Consider the following 20,642-nt stretch of genomic DNA (forward strand, 5'->3'; position numbering starts at 1 on the left):
TTTGCTTATAGTTATTACTTATTTACATAACTATTTATTGATTTTTTTACCATAATATTATTTTTTATAAACTTAAATAAACACCATGCACTTTCCTTAAGTTATGTAATTAAAAGAGCCACAAACTGACAGTAGATGCAGCCATAACAAAGAATGCTGGAAGTCTCTCCAGGAAACACAGTGTTTACTTGTAAAGTGGTTCCAGAGGTGCTTACAATATTTTGTTGTTTTGTATAAGGACTGGTGGGGTTTTTAACTTTCTAAGGAATAGTTCACTTAATTTTTTGACAGCAACTAAAATCAACTAGTTCTACTGCCTGAATCCTTTTGAGTGTTCCCAGTCTCAACTGGTCAAGAAGCAACAACCAGCTTTTTCAGTCATGTTAACACCACCCTTGTGTCAGATTGGCTTTCTCTATATCCAGATTTTTCTGGCAAAGTCAGTGCTGCAACTTTTGCGGTGGGCTCCCATCTAATCATGCTACAAGTGTTGAAATTAAGATGTCTCTCCTCTGGTTCAAGCACTAGTTCAGCTCTCTCTGGATATCTGCAAATCAAGGAATATGCTGCCAAATTTTGAGAGAATTCAGAGAAAAATTGTAAGACCAACTAGAACTGGAAAACAAGCATTGCATTCACTTGTAGCAGAATATGCTTAGTTTACCAAACAGAAGGTGAAAGTGCTATCCAGCTGCAACCATCAAATGCATCTTAATACAGCAACAAAAATATCATTGAGAGGATTTTAAAATAGCAAGCAAAGCTTCTAGAAGACTCAATGATTGCAGACTGGCACCATGCAAAAATCTAGATTACAAGCAAGCTACAAAGTCATGACTGAGCATGTTAGGAAGATTTGTAGCTTCTCTGTGCTTTCAAACCAAGATTCAGGATTGAAAGAAAAAAAATAAACATGGTTTATTTCAACCTTAACTATTACATTTAAAACAGTTCTAGAAAATCCTGGTTTGTGCAGTGGAACTGACAAAGTAGCTATACAGTCCCTTCTGTCTTTAAAATCTATGATTTTCTGAATGTCATTTTCTCTAATGTAGCACTTTACTGTCACAATACAGTAACTTCTGTGTGATCTTTTTTTCTATGTTCTGTTATGTTTTGTTTGCTGGCTTTGCATTTTTTGTTCCTTCTCTTTTTGGGTTTGGTTTCGTTTGTTTGTTTGCTTGTTTCGTTCGTTCTTTCTTTAATTCCAGGAATTGGCCAAGGGGTTCCAGTGGTTGCCCTTATTGTGGAAGGAGGTCCCAATGTTATCTCCATTGTTCTGGAGTACCTGAGAGACACTCCTCCTGTTCCTGTTGTTGTATGCGATGGCAGTGGCCGGGCATCTGACATCCTTGCCTTTGGTCACAAATACTCTGAAGAAGGAGGGTAAGTCACTCCATAGTGTTCTCTTTCTTCATCTACAGGTTCAACTTGATGGTGAGATAGGGCCCAGAAAATTATTAGCAATATAGTGCAAAAACAGTGACCTCCTCACATGGCTGTTTCCATTATCAACACAGGTAAAATATTATAGGTATCCAATTAAAAAAAAAGGGGAGCTAAAGCAGCTCTACTGACACTTGGTCAAACATGCCTTCTCAAGCATAACCACCTAGAGTCTGTTGCCCAGGACCGTGTCCACATGGCTTTTACATATCTCCAAGGATGGAGACTCCATGACATCTCTGGACAGCTTGTGCTAATGCTCAGTTAGCCACGCAATAAAAAAAAAAAGTATTTCTTGATGCTCAGAGGGAGCGTCCTGTGTTTCAGCTTGTGCCCATTGCCTCTGCTCCTGTCACTGGCACCTCTGAAAAAAGTCTGGCTTCACCTTTTTTACAGCCTCCCTTTGGGTATTTATATACATTGATGAGATCCCATCTGAGCCTTCTCTGCTCTAAGCTGAACAGTCCCAGCTCCCTCAGCCTATTCTCATATGTGAGGCAATCCAGTCCTTTCATCATCTCTGGCCCATTGCTAGATGCTCTCCGGTATGTCGATGCCTCTCTTGTACTGCGAAACCCAGAACTGGACACAACACTACAGGTGTGTACTCACCAGTGCTGAAGAGACAGGGTCACCTGCCCCAGGATACCATTATGATTGCAGTGGCATATTGCTGGCTCATGTTCAACTTGGTGTCCACCAGAACCCCAGGTCCTTTTCTGCCAACCACCTTTCTTGCTGGGAGGCCCTCAGAATGTACTGGTACATGGGGTTGCTCCTTTCCACGTGCAGGCTTCTGCTGTTACTCATTGGAAAATACTGGAGCTTTCTTGGCCCATACCATTGTGGTTGCCTTTGCCTTATCCTTACTTGGTAGCACCAGGCACTCTTGGAGGGTTTGCAGGTGTTCTGCAATGACTGTGAACCTTGTTCCCGGAAGCCCCCAAAGTAAAACCAAGTCTGCTGCTCAGAGTAGGAAATAAAGAAGAATTTAATAGATGAAATTGGAACAAAGACCTTCTCAGATTCCTATAACTAAGCACTGTTTCATGCTTTTTGTCTAAGTAGCTGCAGTAATCTTCTGATCAAGATTTACCAGGAAGGGACAGATTCATTTTTTTCTGTTAGAATATGTGAACATATGTATTCACACCTACAAACAGGGTTATGCAAATAATGAAAACTAAATCCGTAAACACTGGGCTCTAGACCAACAGCTATTATGTGGTGGGTTTGGTTTTTTTTAAATAAATGTAATCATGTGCTTACTCAGTATTCAGCCTAAAACTCCTACTTAAAATACGGTAGTTTTCCACAAATATTTAGATCTGCTTTATACTGAGGTTTATACATAATCAGTGCTGAATGTGGGATAGATCTGAATGTGCCAGGTTTCATCTGAAGTGTTGAGATGCTGCTTCTCTGTTTTCAGTGACCTCACTGTTAACACATTTAACATAACCTTACTCAAACATATTTTATCCCTTTGCTTGCTATGTACCTATACAGTTTCTGTCCACCTTGTCTGTGTTCTCATGTCTTCATGAAAAGAATATAGCAAGGAGAGAGAATGAATGCAGCTTATTTCGATATATAAAGGGGATTTTTAAGATGGAAAGAGATTTTTTACAAGGGTCTTTAGGAATAGGACAAGGAGAAATGGTTTTAAGATGAAAGAGGGGAGTTTTAGGTTAAATATTAGGAAGAAATTCTTTACTGTGAGGGTCATTAGACACTAGAACAGGTTGCCAGAGAAGTTGTGGCTGCCCTATCCCTGTAAGTGTTCAAGGTTGAGTCAGATGGGGCTTTGAGCAACCTGGTCTAGTGGAAAGTGCCCGTGCCCACAGCAACAAGTTGGACTAAATAATCTTTAAAGGTCTCTTCCAACACAAACCATTCTAATATTCTGTGATTCTGTTTTATCACCACAAACTCCTGCCTGTAAGAAAAGCAAGTGATAGAATCAGTAGAGGCAGAACAAACAGGTAATTTCTTACCTGAGACACCAAAGTCTGACTTTGTGAAAGCTATAGTCTAGCTTATTATGGGTCTTCTTTCTGTGGTAGTGCCATTCCAGGTGGTGCCTGCAATCCTATCAAATAGCGTAATTATTTTTTCTCGTTTACCTTGCACTAACTAGAACGCATTAACTCTGAAATTTTAAAAGCTACCTAGTGGGAATTCTGTGTGTTTGCCCTGCTTAAGAAAGCAGTAGTTTAAAACACAGTAATATTTTTAAGAATACCACTAGTAAAATACCAATATTATTTACGTTTGTAAAAATGTTTTACCCAAATGCATTAGACTTCAGATACAAATTGGGTACTTTTCTCCTTATGTAACTTACTTTTTAATAGTACTAAACTATATGAGGGGACTGCTGAGTAATTGGCACATTAACTGAGTTCCGCTACTAGCTTCTTCTTTTTGATGGAATCTAAGTAGGTTATATGAAACTGTGTCTATTAGACTCAAAATCAGTGTAGCACATCCAAGTTGCATGCAGAACTTAATTCTGTCATCCACTGTGCAATTACAGTCCAAAGCCAAAAACCTATTTTTATTCTGGCTTCTGGCTGCGAATCTGTGTCTTTTCCAAGACCCAGCATATCTTCCAACTGCTGTACACTGAATATCTGGTATAAATCAGTCAAAAAACACATGGCACAAACAGACTCATCAATTGCAAATTGATATTATTATGCTGTTTTTTCAGTGTCTTAAATTTTCACTCATTGCTGACGAATATGCGTTCATTTTCCACATACAAGAACATGTGTATATGTGTACTAAGCACTGCTGTGAATTTACAAGTTTATTTGAAAGTTTGTTTCAGCAGGAGGGAGGGAAGGGGAACTGTACCTGGAGGTGAAGGAAAACAAAATATAGCTCTCTGCTTAAGTGTGGTGCCAACATGTCCTCTCAGAGGGATCCTGAAATGTTGAACAGCTGCATGTCTGCCCAACAGGTCCCTTTGTATTGGGTTTCACAGAATTTTGATGTGCCTGCCTTCCCCCCCTCGTGATTTATCCTTCCAAATAGATTTCACATAGCAGAAAATTGAACAATATTTTATATTATTCAAGGTGCAGTACCCCTTTGCAATGCTAGTATATGTGTGTCCTTGAAAAGAGAAGAAACAAGCTTGCAACAAGGCCTGATTATAGGGTTTCCTCATGAAAAGGCAGACATTTCCCTCACCTAGGGCAGTCTTTGGGTGCATATTGTAAATGTAAGCTTGCCTGCACTGCCTTGCAGGAGGTGCTGCCTGCAACTATGTGATGTATTGAGAACAGATCAGAAGGACTTGTGAAGCATACCTTGAAGTAAAGATGTCTTTAGAGGCAGATAAGTTTTGAGGCCTCAGTATCTCATCTCTCTCATTGAAGTTCCAGGGGGAAGGCAAGGCATATATGCAATTTCCCACTGAGATGAGGTTTCAGCTACTATCAGTCACAGATCTGCAGAATTAACATAGGTGGGTTTTTTTAAGTTTGACATAACTTTAATATCAGGGACTACATATTTTGCCTTTGTCTGAAAAGTCTTAGGAATGTACAAGGTGGCTACATTTCACTACAAGCAAATAAAATTCTATTAAGAATTTTAAGCTGAGTAAGTTTCCAGGATTTTTTACAACTTAATGACAAACTACCTATGTACGCGGAATAACCTAAATGAGAACATGTCTTAAATGCAACCTTCCCCATGTAGTGAATTGGAAGAATTATTTGGTTGCTCATCGCTATTGGCCCTAATTTAAAGGTCAGGTTTTCCAGACTTTTAAGCACTTAATTTCTCATTTACTTAAAAGTTGAAAATATGTTGAACAATGTTGAGAGGTAAGATCTTTAGATGAATCATAAACACTCAAATTTAGTCCCTACCAAGATCTAAGCAAGTATCCTAGTTGTTAATAACTCCTCCACATAAAGCCAAACTATTTTTTACTGTATAATAGAGGACGCCTTCTCATTTCATTGTCTTTCATAAAAGCACAAGCTGAAAATAAAGCAACTGTAAAGTGCAACTATTTATAGGATTGCTCAGCAGGTTTTAATCCTCAGAGATTTTTTCAATTAAACACTGAATTTAAAATGAGAAAAATCAAACACTAGATTAAAACTATGTCACTTCCTAGACAAATATTTCCTTACAGAATGACAAATGACTTGCAGTGTTTGAATGCAGTCTCCAAGCTCAGTTTATAGCATATTAACTGCTCCATCAGTTCTACTCCTGCAAGCATGAGACCCTTAAGGGGTTCAGTTCAATGCCATAAAAATGTACTTCTTGTGTAATATTCACAAGGGAACATAAAATATTCTCTGTGCTTTAAATGAACATCCTCATGTAAGAATCATTAAAAGATTACCTTTGGATTGATGTGTCTCTGAACCCACTGTGGCATAGATATTAGGCTTCATAACTGAAATATATTACTTAAATCTCTTTTTTTTTTAAATAGGGAAAATACAGGGATTTTTCACTTCAAGCAGAAGGAATTATAACGTAGGTATGATATGGGTCTTCTGCATCCCTTATGGTGTATGCCATTTCACGTTGCGGATTTTGATATCATTACTTTTCTCTTGTAACAAAGTACTTTGCAAATCAAAATCTGGATAGAAGAACATAATTTCTTTTTTGAAATACAATCATCTCTCTTTTGGCGAAGGGACAACTATTTAATAAACATAGTCAGGGAATAGTGTAAAAGAACAGCCACCAGTGAAAAGCTTCAAATTAAGCTGATTCCTCATAAAAGTGCTCAGAAATCATTCCTGTTTGAGTGGAGCAAAGGATTACTTACATTATTTTCTTTCTTTTCTCAAAAAAATTCTATGCAAAATATATGAATTTAAAAAGTATGAAAAATTCACTCAGTCCCACAGAGTTGCACAGCTGTGTCTTGTTTGTAATTCCAGTGGAAGAAAATATCAGTGAAGCCTCTGGTTGTTTCTTGCATATGGTGTGATTGTCTAATGTGTAAATTGTAATTAAAACAGTAATCCCCTAAGCTTCACATTAGGGAGGATAGGGAATAGCTTTTATGTCACACTGATATTTTATGGATATATTTTCTTTATCCTGAATAAAAAGAATTTTAAAAAAGAATAAATGAAAAGTTAGAAACATATGCAGGCTGTTCATTTAATGAAATGTTTTATTTAGAAAATTTCAATGTATTTTGATAAGAATAAGTTTATAAAAATCTATCATGAACTTGCATTTTGAAATTGGGTTAGGGCACAGTCTTTATAAATCTCTAGCACATCGTACAACTCCAGTACTAAAAATCTCTGGAGAAAAGGTCTAAATAATTTAGGGAGCTGCCTGTGAGCCAAATCTTTCAAATCCTCTCCGATGTTCACTACAAAATCTTACGCCATGAGTCTGAATTATTGTAATGTATTGAGGGAATGTCTATTATCTCTATTACTTCAAAAAAAATTATTTTTGAAGAGGGAGGATGCCAAAATGCTGTAATCTGTTTCTTCTCCATTGGCCATAGCAATGACAGGAGTTCTATTTTGCTATTTAATCTTCCAGCATGTCTTGGCAAGAAATAAAATATCACTTCATTTACTTGTCAGTTTGGTGTTTTTAAGTGGCCTTTCCTGTTGGATCCAAGAAATCTTTCATCCTTTCTTCCTATGGTAAGGCCATACAGATCAGTTCTGATGCTCTGATGCATGAAAACTAATGTTATCATCTTTCTTGGGGGAAGTGGAGAGGGGGGGAACCAAACAAAAAAAAAGCCAAAAAAAAACCCCACAAACAAAAAAAAAATCCCCCACTCTAATAACAATTATGAGTAATTATTTTTCTGAAACTGAATGTAGGTGTTTAAAATCTATATAGCTCTGCTTTAGATGCCAGGTTTTTGATAGTAAATATGCAAATTCCATCAGCAATCGGAATGCATAATCTAGGGGAAAAAATGTTGGATATCTGAACTGGTAAGAAAATGGGCTTTTCGTAGGTAATTAGGGAATGAAAGAACAGATTTTAACTATATGGGGAATGAAATGAAAGAACAGGTTAAACAGTCCTTCTGTAGGACATTTCATTTAGGGAGGAGGAAGTTACCTGAAGCATTGCTTCTATGAAAAATTTAATGGAATTTAGGGAACCATGCCCCAAAGCAGGATTTGTTTAATACGTTGCAAAATATTTTCAGAACCAAAGCCTAGCAGAGAGATGATAAAAATATTATCTTCATCTGACACTATTCAGTTTTGTTAGGGTAGGAGGATGCTGACTTTGAAGGAAGTCATAATCATAGAATTTCAGTCTGGTAAAGTGGGCAGTTTTACACCTATGGAGCTTTATGCATATGAGGCTTGTAGTCCATACTGAAAATACTGTTCCCAAGTGTGTGGCCAAGAATCTCCTGAGTTCTAGGTTAGACCTCTCATCACAAGACTCAAGGAGCCATCTCTTTACCTCTGAATCTAAAACTAGGAATCTGTGACTTTAAAAATGTGTGCTAAGGCTGTTTGTGTAACAAATGTGATTGTCTTTGCACAGTGGATAAGTCATCTCCCCACCTGCAGGTCACGGTTATTTTGCTCAGGGTAGTCTGTGAAGTTAGTAGTTTAACATGCATTGGGTTTGGTGAATGCATCATAGATTTAGCCTTTAACAGTCTGGCACAGTTTGCATTTGTCCCAACTGGGTTACCCAGTTGGGAACTTTGATCTGATACCTTTAACATTTATAGATTCCTAAGGAGTAAGTGTGATACAGTCTTGATATGACTGATTTCAGTTTACAGCTTAACTCAGCTACAATAACTTTATCAGAAAACTTGCTATTACTGTTTCTGTTTTTATTAGAATCACTTCAAGTTTTTGATCTCACAAAGACATTGAAAATGTGTGCTGTAGAGCTGCAGACCAATGAGCTGTTAAAAAGTATTTTATAAGGCTAGAAAACTGCTTAAGTCAAATGATGGCAACAGGAAGTTTCTGAGCAGTAGTGCTTCAACAGATGTTTACCCTGCAGTTGAAACCACTTCTTGATACTTTTTTTTATTTAAAAATCTCCATATCTTTCACATGGAGCTTGTTCTACATGCTGTTTAAATTTATGATGACAGTTTCTGATAGCTTTAATTTAGGAAAGTGATGTCTGCTTATGAAGCCTCAGGACTTAATTCTGCTTTCAGTCAGTGCTTACAAAAGCAAATTTCTCTTGCCGTGTGTATAAGCCTGACAGAGAGACAATTTCTGTAATGAAATTTCAGGTTTGGATTCTACACCTGTTTTTTTAAGGAAGTTTAATTGTGATGAAAAAACAGGATTATTTTCAACCCTGATCTTTGGAAATGTTTTCTGAAGTTCTCTAATTTCAGATTCTTCTAATTCCCTGGATTTTTCCATATACTTTTCAGACTTCTTAATGTACTTCATTTTCATATGTCATTTCCAAAGGAAATCAGAGCATTATTTACATCTCTTTTTAGATCCTCCACTTTGTGTTTTTAGAGATTAACTTCTTTTTATTTTCTTAGTTTGAAGGATGGACAATTCCATAGCTCTGAACCACTTATATTTACCATGAGAGCACCATTTTGTTAAACACAGTCTTCTTGATTAAAGCAAATTTACAATTTATTTTTTTTAAGAGCCTGAAAAAGGGGCTTCAGAATTTATATTGCATATGATCTACTAATCTGCAACTCAAAGTAATGTTAGTGCTTTTCAGGATGTCAGCCTTTCCCAGTTGATTCTATTTAACATGGAGCAAATCTACATTTCTGCCCATGCCCTGACATATTTTTTCATGCTCCCATGTGCTTACAACATCCTTTCTTCTATCCAGGTCAGTTTATTTTTCTTATAACCCACACACAGAATGCCCTTTGCTGTCAGCTCTCATTACTGCCCACCAAGAGGTTTTGACTCATCATATGTTGCCCTTTGGTGGGGGAAGCAGGTAACGCTGTGGGGAAGGGGTGCTTACATGATGACTGAGCAGTAAATGCAGTGTTGCCAGCTCTCTGGTATCTCAGGAAAAAGCACCTCTGGGGCCGTAGTGCTCCTTGGTGAAAAGAGGAAATGCATTCAATTCAAGAGAAGTCTATAATAAAGTAGAAGGCAACATAGTCATAGGCATAGAAAGAACAGGGATCCACAGCACAGTCTTAAATCCCATGTAAACTCATTTTAATCCAAACACATTGACATGTGGCTTATGGCTTCTTTGTGAAGTGAAAGCCCTACTCAGCAGGATATTTACAGTCAAAGTCAAATTTAGAGAGCAGAGAATATATGCACTCCATATGCTCGGCCTTCTATATTCTCCTATGTGGCTGTATACCTCTTTCCCATTACCATTTTTTTTTAATCTTTTAATGGCATAGGTATAAAGATTAGATAGTTACATCATATTTGAAATTCAGCTGTTTAATGAATAGCCTGCAGTCTCATTTGGGCTTCCTTGCTGCACAGAAGTACAGGAAACTTTTACCAACAGTATTAAATAAACAGGGGGTTGCTCATTGCTCTCCAAAAGCAGCTTCCATAAGATAACAGTGACTTTTAGATACTATGCCGATTCTGATAATTCTTTGCAGTTGCTAGAGGGCTTAATCTTTGTTCATCTTCTGTCATGAAATATGAGTCATGAAGATTCTGTGATTTTCATTTCCTCAGATGATCAACAGTGACTTAGTCTGTAAAATTTTCTGACTCAGCTAATTTGAAACACTCGGTTTTGTTGTTTGGGCTTGGGTTTTTTTTTTGTGAGAAAAATGCTATAGTGTAGAAACTTTCATACATTAAAGAATGCATGTTCTAAATCAGAGCAGACTAATTTTTGAGACAGTAAGATATGTAGTGTTTCACCCAGAACAATCCTAAGGAGTAGGCTTTTTTAAAGCAAAGATCTAGTCCAGGTACTAATATTTATGTAATGTTACTATTTATTTAGGATGTTGGGCCACTCTTTGCAAGTACTAACATTAGAACTGAGGAGGAATGTAAAAATGGTTACACTTTAAACTCATGGAAAATTGGCATGAACAAAAGCAAAATGGTTTCTTTGAGTGGACTCAGGAACAGAGTTTTTTTTCTTACCTGCTCGTGTGCAGCTTCAGTAAGGTGAGTCGAAACTGTTGGGATATTCAAGCTAAAATCAAAAACACTAGCAACACGAATACTCTCAGTTTCATAAAATTAACCATGAGTTGAATTTTCACTCATGGATAGAAAGAGATCTTCAGCACCTGAGTGTTGTTATCCCTCAAATCCAGATTGTCAGGATGTTTCTGGTTTTTTGTTAGGAAATCCCACAGAGCTGATAGTTTGAATGACCTGTCATGCAATAGGTAGGAAATAAAGTAAAAACTCTGGACATGAGGGACCCCAACATAAAATGAGTTGGCAGTGTCACTCACAGCCCAGAAAGCCAACCAGTATCCTGGGCTGCATCAACAGAAGCATGACCAGCAGGTTGAGGAAGGTGATCCTGTCCCTCTACTCTGCTCTCATGAGACCTCACTTGGAGTACTGTGTGCAGTTCTGGTGTCCTTGTCATAAAAAGGACATGGAACTGCTGGAGCAAGTCAAGAAAAGGACGAAGATGATCAGGGGGCTGGAAAACCTTCCGTATGAAGATAGCTCCATGTCCTTTTTATGCCCTTGTCATGAAAAGGACATGGAACTGTTGGAGCAAATCCAGAAGAGGGCCATGGAGATGATCAGGGCACCAGAGCAGCTCCCATATGAAGACATACTGAGAAAGTTGGGGCTGTTCAGCCGGGAGAAGAGAAGGCTGCGTGGAGACCTCATAGCAGCCTTCCAGGATCTGAAGGGGGCCTATAGGGATGCTGGGGATGGGCTCTTCATTAAGGACTCTAGTGATAGGACAAGGGGTAATGGATTCAAGCTTAAACAGGGGAAGTTCAGGTTGGATATAAGGAAGTTCTTTACTGTAAGGGTGGTGAGGCACTGGAATGGATTGCCCAGGGAAGCTGTGAATGCTCCATCCCTGGTGATGTTCAAGGCCAATCTTGAGGTCCTTTCTAACCACAGCTATTCTATGACTCTATGATCAGTGTGTTTTTCTAGAACCGTATTTCCCAAATTTTCTCTGATGGTTCCAGCAATTCTTGTCCTCAGACCTGTGAAAAGCAACCTGCGGTGATTGTTGTCTAGTTCTTACTTGGTAGACCCTTTGCTGAAATCGCAGTGTTCTCTCATATCTGTTTTTCTAATTTATGTTTTCCTTTTGAATTTCAGACTTATCAATGAGTCTTTGAGGGATCAGTTGCTAGTTACCATACAGAAGACTTTCACATACACCCGAACCCAGGCACAGCACCTCTTCATTATCCTCATGGAGTGCATGAAGAAGAAGGAGCTGGTATGTCCACGCTTTTGCTCTTAGATGCAAAGAGAGAGAGCTCAGTGCATTGTTCTGGTCAATCTTTCAGGTGCCTGTTGAAGCATTTCACAAACACTGTGATCCAGAGACTCTAAAAAGTTATTATATTTTGCTTTTGTTTGCCTTAATCTGCATTTTTTCACTTAGAGTGATTAATCCAACCGATCTGTTCCTATGTAAATTCCTCTACATTTCTCTGACACAACAAAATCCAGCTAGTAGAGTATGGGTATTATTACAGTTCAATCATCCTCAGGCATATCATGATTAAAATCCTACCTCATTCAACTACAGAAAACCTCATGAGGAAGCATAATTGTTTATCTATCACTGGTATCCTATTTTAATGGTGCTGTAAAATTCACAAGTATCACTAGGACTATTAATTTGTTATTGAGATGTGTGACATGAGAAGAAAAAAGCTGGCCTCAAAGACTTCTATTCTGCAGCAGCAAGGCTATCCCTTTAACGCAAACTTACGCTGTCTTGAGGAACACAAGATCTGTGAACAATTTTGGAGAGCTCCATCAAGCTGCTTTTGCAGAAGTAGTTTTGAAGCAAAATCACATTGTAAAAAAAAATGGGATTTAGTTCCAGGTGTTTCAAATGGATTGAATAGATGTGCTTAAACAGCAGAGGTTTAGACTGGATATAAGGAAGAAATTCTTTCCTGTTAGGGTGGTGAGGTACTGGAATGGGTTGCCCAGGGAGGTAGTGAATGCTCTATCCCTGGCGGTGTTCAAGGGTGGGTTGGACAGAGCCTTGGGTGACATGGTTTAGTGTGAGGTGTCGCTGCCCATGGCAGGGGGGTTGGAACTGGGTGATCTTCGGGTCCTTTCCAATCCTAACTATTCTACGATTCTATTATTAATTCTGTAGCTTAATCTTTCTTTTAAGCTTTGTTCTCAGTTCATATCACAGCTTCCTGGAATTCCAAGCTAATGACAGTCTGCAACACTTAGTGTAGGGTAACACACAAGGGGAAATACTGGCTCAAAGTTTCATTTTCTGAAACTGAGTTTTTGTGACATCATCTACTGCAATGCGTTTTAATTGAAGTTGAAAGTATGGCATAGAGTGGCTAATACCACTGGAGGATATCAGGGAAAAAGAGTTAGGAAGTGTTAAAAAAACAACAAAAAAGCAAAGGCTGCCCTTCTACTCAGAACTTTGCAAAAGTTCTGATTTGAATGCCATCCAGAGAGACCTTGATACGCTTGTGAGCTGTGCTGATGCCAGCTTTATGAAGTTTAACCATGAAAAGTGCAAGGTCCTACAACTGGGTCAGAGCAGTTCCAAGCACAGCTACAGATTGAGTGGAGAAAAGATTCAGATCAGCCTTTCGGAGAAGGACTTGGGGTGTTGGTTGATGAGAAACTGAACATGAGCCAGCAGTGTGCTCACAGCCCAGAAAGCCAACCATGTCCTAGGCTGCAGCATGATCAGCAGATTGGAGGAGGTGATTCTGCCCCTCTACTCTGCTCTTGTGAGAAATTCTTTACTGTGAGGGTGGTGAGGCACTGGAATGGGTTGCCCAAGGACACTGTGAATGCTTCATCCTTGTCTGTGTTCAAGGTCAGGTTGAACAGAGCCTTGGGTGATATGGTTTAGTGTGAGGTGTCCCTGCCCATGGCAGGGGGGTTGAAACTAGATGATCTTAAGTTCCTTTCCAACCGTAACTATTCTATGATACTATGGTTCTATAAAATAGAAGATACTTCTTTATATGGTTTAACTTGCCAAAACCACAGTATTCTGTTCTGTACCCAACAGTTCATGCATCTATCAAAAAGTGATCAGCCTTCCTCATTAGTTATGTATGAACATGACTATCATTTACATGTATCACAATGACCTGGCATGTTCCTGGGACAATGGCATAAAGGAGATGATCCCCAGGACAACTTCTGATGGAAGACATGACAGCATCATGCAGTTCCATTATGCTGTTGCAAAGTATATGGTTCATGATACTGGACAGCTGTCCCTGCTGCCTTCTTCCTCCCTCAACCAGAATTCAAACTGTATAGTAGCCTTTGAACACCCTTTAACTATTCACAGTCAGTCAGTGCAGCCCATAAGGTTTTTTCTTCATGTTCCCATTCACACAGCTCATAAGAAGCTAAAACAGGCCATTTGATTATAACCTTGCCTGCCACATGGGGAAGGGGGAAGAAATGTACTTCCTAATATCTAATCTTAATCTCCCCTCTTTCGTCTTTAAGCTATTCCCCGTTGTCCTGTCACTAACTTGCAACCTAAGTGCTGTCAGATTAAACAAAGCAGGTGTCATGCTGAAGTAGCTGGGTGCATTTAGCTCAGATCAGGACAACCTGCATTATAGAGGTGCTTGCTATTTCCTGTGGTTTTGTCTCAAACAGCAATGGATCCAAACTGTCAGAAATGCGCAGTGCATGATCACACTGATACAGGTTTTTGACTCATCTTATTGGTTACTTACACAAAGTACTGGGAAGCTATTGAGTAATTTAGCAGTTTCTTTTCTCTTTGGACTATGAATAAGAGCTACTCAGTGTTTTTAGTTTTGTCTGACTCAAAAGTCTCAAGTAAACCTGCTATGTTTCTGGAAGACTTTATGCTGAAAAGAACTTGACTTGATCATATACTTGCTACAAAAAACATTGTGCTTTACAGCTGGATGTGCAGGCTCAGTGAATTTGTATGCTAATTAAACACCATCTGCAACCGTTTATTAGCATACACATAGATATGCTCCAAATTAAATATTAGCTAAATCAAATGGACTTTTAAGAATTTACCAGTAAATTGTCACTTCATTTCTTTGGCCCTTCTCAAAGTTTAAAAAGACCATTCAGATTTAAGTTTTTAAAGAAACTGGCTTATAAAACAACAACAAAAATATTTCAGTTATGATATTTAATGATGATGGAATCTTTTTTATAGAGGAGGCAGAAGGGGGCTTGGTGATTTCTTAAACAGTCTGTAGTTCCCTCAGTGTAATTGCTGTGAATAGCATGTAATTTGGCAGTAGAGATCTGGAGCAGGAAAGCATCATGTAGCTACTGGCTTGTTGATTGCTGAAGGAACTCCTGTCTCTCACATGGAAGCACTCTGTGAGATTTCCAGCAACAAGTGTACTGATGGAGATGCCAGGTGACAGTGACTGTAGCAACTCCCCTAATTTTGATGAAAATTATATGATGATGAAGGTTATATCTCCTATCCAGTCAGCGCAAATCAATAGGATTAGTCAAGACTTAGACACTACTTATGTAAGTGTTAAGATGATGAGTACAGGGTAGTTTTAACTTCTGCATGCCTTACTTGGTTTCTTTTTGGTAAAGAGATAAAACGGAATTTGTTTTTTCAGCTGCCAAGAAGTCAGGTGAAGTTAGTTGGTCTTTGCAACTGACTCCGCAGAGAACAAAATCTAACCCTAGGACCGGGGTTTTTATTTCAGTAATTCAGAGAAAAAGTTTCTTGAGCAAAAAAGAAAGAAAAAAAAACACCAAAAAATCTGTTTTATTACACTAAAGCCTTGTAAAGCTTTTGATCCTACCAGCTGCTTTTCAGCTGCTGCCAGATGAGGTAGAGCTTCTGCTAACAGAAAGCACAAGAAAGTCACTCCCACTGCTGAAGCAAAAGTGCTCAGTTTAAGCAGTTATTTGGTCCTTCTTGAATCTCTGGAGTGCCATCTTCAGCATAAGTCCACAAAGTTCAGTATACCTTTTGTTGCTTACATTCAGTAAGCAGATATTTTCTGTTCAATCTCTTGCATGCTGCCTGCACAATTATCACAGACAGTCACCTAGCAGCTACTAGCACAACTTACTACAAATCTTCTCATACATATTCAATGATTAAAATTGCATCTACAGAAATTAAATTTAGAATGTTTCTGTTCACTCTAAAAATACAAGCTTGTGAAAATGCACATTACCTCAGATACACGATTACCAAGTAATTCTGGGAAATGCACACAGAATCCTTATACAGCTCTGTCAATTATCCCAGTAATGAAAGTGAAGGCAAAACAGCAACTTCCACATTAGAAAATATAGACCAATACTGCAGTCAGGGAGTTGAAGGGTTCAATGCTGTAACAACTGCACAATAACTCCACAATACTGTTCAGAATCCAGGCTCTGTTGTGTCTGGGAGCTGTAATTTCTTTTTTATTTCTTAGAAAATATAATTACTATTTCTTTGGCTTCAGATGGAGCATGAAGACCCATTCATTAGTGCTATAATATCTTGGTCATAGACAAGGAGCTCACTGTATGAGATGCAGATTCTGTGTAGGTATAGTAGTGCCTGCAAATTTACTGTCCAGTAGAAATATCTTACATTAAGTGAGGTGTCTTCTCCAAGTATTACCTACTTAGCCTCACCAGCAAACCAGCTAGAAAACTAACGGTTTGTGACTATTTTTGCTGCTTTTTTCTCTGTGTTATCATGACATTGTTGTCAACCTAAATACAGAATAGGCACATGCCTATGTCACATTGCAAAGCAACCTAGGCACCTATGTACTGTCAGACTATTTGAAAAAACTGTTGCAAAGCAAAACTACAAACTGAAGTTTAAGTTGGAGAAAGGGCCCCCAACTTTAATACCATTGTCATTAGGACAATGACTTGCAAGAAATAATTTTTCAGTATATGCAGCAGTGGGAATGACCCAACTGAATTCTTGTTTTTCCTGAAGTAACAGAATATTAAGTCTATCCATCTCAGTGATGAGCTTTTTACATGACTCGTGTCTTTTTTATTAAACTTTCCCTTGAAAAACAATTCAGTTTTACATTGCTTAGTTTCTGTGAGTAAGAGATGGATTACAATTAAACTATTTCACTAAAAGCCCAGAATGACATTATTTTGCTTGGCTATTTTTTACAGAAGTTTACCTACCCAGGACCACTAGTTTAGCAGAGGAGCAGAGATGTTGCAGACCCAAGGTTAGGTGCCAAAAGGAGCCTATTCCTGAAAGATTAAAACTGTATGAGACTGCAATTTGCTGCTAGTTCTTAGTTTCCCAGAATGAGCTAATAGGACATATGTGGGGACACTCAGCCACATAAAGACCTGAGTCTACTGAGACTCTTAACTGCAAAACAAAGCTCAAATGGTACACACCATTTGTTTGTGGGTAACAGCTGCTTTGGGACCAGTATACTCCTGTATACTAGGTTTCAATTGGTCTTACCTCGTATTAGTTGGGGTTCAGCTGTCAGAACCTTCCAGGTGATAAAGTTTCATTATTTTATTCACAGTGCTACTCATGTCCCTTTCTACTTATTTAAGTCATGTTAAGTTTTCAGGATACCTATAAATATAGTGTCTTGCCAATACTTCCAGGCACCCTGTCTTAATAGAGGAGATGCAGAAAGTGAGCTACATCACATTTACTCCACATTCCTTTCCTGAATCAGGGTTATGGAAGAGCTCAGATTACACCAATGTTTGAATGAAAAGGCCTATCTCATCACTCAAACTCATTTCTCTCCTGATCACTGTTCTTAAGCAGTTCCAACACTGCAAGTCTACCTGGAAACACGTCTGTGTTTATCATCACAGTCTGTTGATGTACATAGCCTTTTCTCTTCAGTCATTACAGGGTTGACATTGCTGTCTCAGTCTGGAACAAGAGCTAACAATGACAGAGGGAGTCAAACATTTACACTAATTTCGGTCAAATGATTTCCTGTGCACCCAGATGGCTCTTGCACTGCAGAATTGCTGCCTTTCTTATAAGCACTGATTTTTCTCTCTCTTTTTTTTTTCTTTTTTGTTCCCTACTTTTTAACCAATGAGTTTATGGCAAATTATTGGATCAAACTAAGATTTAAATTATTGTAATGCTACCACAACACAGAAAGAGATGTAAAATTCAAAAACTTCGCAACCAACATTCAGACTCCTCCCGTCATATCTGTTCCCTCTTATTTCCTCATATGGAAGTCTTACTCCTCAGAACAGCAGACTACTTAATTTAGGTTTTCCCTAAACATAATTCTCTCTAATCTTTTTATTCTTTAATCATTTTATTTGGCCATCCCCTTTATTCTGCAGTATTATCCATTGACTCACCTGCTCACTTTGATCTTTTATTATGCTTCTACATCAAGCAGCTTTTTCCCGGAGTTAAATGAGACTATTCATTTCAAGAAAAAAGTAAATGCTTTTCCCTCTTATCTGAACCATTCTGAGGTTTTGCATAACTCACCTCCTTTAATGTTTTGTTTTATCAAACTCTCATTTTTGTTTTCAGGCTAATTTTACTGTGAAATATCCAGGTAGGCCCAGATTAATAACAATGGTCAACATGTACTCTGGAAGAAACAGCCTGTTTTGCAGAACCAACCCATGCTCTCAAACCGTAGAGTTTCACAATTGCATCTGCTTTTTTGTATTCACAATTGCATCTGCTTTTTTGTAGAAAAGGGAGATCTTTTATCTGACTTACATAACCAAGATACATACAAAGAATTTGTGTGTTTGTTGGAGGCAAGATTTAAATACATTTAAAAAAATCTGGAGATAACAGGGAAAAAAAAGATCACTTTGAATTAGTTTTAAATTGCTGTACTTTTTCTCCTGGTGTCATAGTGAAATGATGGTGAGAAACAGCTCCATCTCTAAAAGCACAAATAATTTGAAGCATTCTGAAGATGCTATGAATACAGTATAAAAAGAGAGCACACTTGGCTGCCTCCTCTGCTGTCATCACTGCTACCCTGTTTTTTAACTCTGTGTTCAACCATCCATTGTCTAGTCAGCAGGCACTGTCAATCTGAGGTGTAGAGAATGATTTTTCTTGCTTCATTTCTCGTCTCCTTCATGCCAGTGAGTAAAATGCCTTTCTGTTCATGTGTGCACTGCACTCTACTTATTTGGTGGTGGTCCTCTTTCTATGAAATACAAGCTAAAATCTTAGTATGTTTCAGCTCACTCTTCATACTCAAAGTGGTTGAGGTTAACCCTACTGTGAAAAACTAAATGTTCACATGCAATAGAATATTTTAGAGATACCAAGTGCAGCCTGGTGCTCAATAGCTATTCAAATTCAATCCTGGGCCCTTATACTCGCCTTAAACAGAAACTCCTCCTTCTCTGCGATGTTTTTGAAGTCCTAGAAAAAGTAGTGTGGTGGCAGGGAAGGACTCCGTTTTTTGGTTAGAGAAGACATAACAAGAGTAACTGAATATGCTAGTGCTTGGAAAGGATTTTATGTCCTGTGATTAATTTCACCAAACACTGTTTATAACTATTTCAAAACAGGTTTTTATATTAATTAACATCCTATGACCTGGTAAATTTGTAGTTAATGCCCAGTATCTGTGGCTGCTGACACTACCTATTGCTCTTTTTTCTCCATCTAGGGGTAAAATCTACTTCATCCATGTACAGCACAAACCTGTTTGCAGTGCAGCAGCTCATACTGATGAAGTTTTATCATTTATATATCCACATAGGCCTGAATAGAGCTTTCAGTTTGACAATATCTTCCCTCTTCAGCATCTGCTCGACTTTCCTCTTATCCAATCCTTTGATTTGGCAGCTTCCATTAAGGAGACCACATGTATGCTTAGCCAGCTGTGATTGTATTTCTAAGTTATCCCTGCATTTACATGCATACAGGATTTGGGAAGTAAAAAGTGGCAGTGTAGTATCTGTGTCTCAGTGTGTGAATAATTTCTGAAAGTCTGTCTGGTATTCACTGCTCTCAAGTAAGACATTATTACCTGACTTCACCTATGGAAGAGCAATGTGGTATCAGCATGGCAGCAGGAAACAACAGAATGTATTAGGTTAAACTGAGCCTGTTGAGCCAGAAACTACATGGAGGAAAAAGAAAGAAAAGGTAATCTGTCAAACACAAATTAAGCTGGTGCTAAACAGAAAGTGGAGCTTTTTTAAAACAAGTGCTTTTGGTAGAGTTTAAAGTCAGATAATATTCTACATGCTTACCCCCCACCTTGCTTTCTATCCTTTCTTTCCCTTTTCTCCCCTCCATCTCTGCTTTTTTTACTTGCTTGCTACTTGCTCTGCTTGAAAATCAGGTTCCTACCCTGCTGGACTGTAATTACTGCTGGCAAGTATCACAGTGTGCTGCAGTCTTTGTGCTTGCAGAGAAGGTCTGTTTTGGCTCAGTGATTTCCTAGCATATTTTCCTAGGAAGAATTAGGACATAGCTAGGACTTTTTCCTGGAAGTTAATCCCGGTCTAATTGCAATCTTCAGTAAAATCTGCAGTGAGGTAGAGGGAAGACCTTTCCATGGCTTTTAGGCAGTCTTTTGCTACATTTAAGAGCAAACCTCAGGCATTTTAGTCAGGCAGGTTTTTGTGGAGACAGATGAGAGGTAGCCTGGTGACAGGGTTTTGAATGGTGGGTACCAGCTATGTTCTCCTGAGAGGAGCCCAGAGCAGTAGAGATGGTGGTCCTTACCTGGCTGCCCCAAGAATCTGAAGTAGCTACTACCTATTGTACTTTGCAAGTAGATCACTATGGGCATATCAAGAGAAATATAGACATTAGAGTTAAATTTATCAAGACTCTGGATGCCTATTAATGCTGATTTTTGCAGCTTCTTGGTGCAACCTTTATTGGTGACTCAAAGGCATTTTTGCTTGTCTGTTTTCATCTGAAGGTTTAACTCTTTCTTCAGTGCAATGCAATTTGTATTGTAAGGGGTGTTAACACCAGTTTCTATTATATTTGTAAAGAAGAGAAAGAAAAATATATAAAAAAAAAGCTTTCTGTTGGAAGTCATAGTTGTTCGCTAAGATGCCTCAGGCAATTACCTGAAAAAGTCATTT

The 20,642-nt window shown here is 38.4% G+C and overlaps 1 protein-coding gene across 1 annotated transcript in view; it reads left to right on the forward strand.

The window, feature by feature from the left end:
• TRPM3 (transient receptor potential cation channel subfamily M member 3) overlaps window positions 1–20,642 on the forward strand; it is a 385,189-nt gene that overhangs the window by 289,458 nt on the left and 75,089 nt on the right. The window contains exons 7-8 of the mRNA XM_005154951.2: window positions 1,212–1,386; window positions 11,697–11,820. Of these exons, the coding sequence (XP_005155008.1) occupies window positions 1,212–1,386; window positions 11,697–11,820 (299 nt within the window). The remainder of the gene's footprint in view (window positions 1–1,211; window positions 1,387–11,696; window positions 11,821–20,642) is intronic.

This window comes from Melopsittacus undulatus, chromosome Z (genome assembly GCF_012275295.1).
Source record: "Melopsittacus undulatus isolate bMelUnd1 chromosome Z, bMelUnd1.mat.Z, whole genome shotgun sequence".
NCBI lineage: Eukaryota > Metazoa > Chordata > Aves > Psittaciformes > Psittaculidae > Melopsittacus > Melopsittacus undulatus.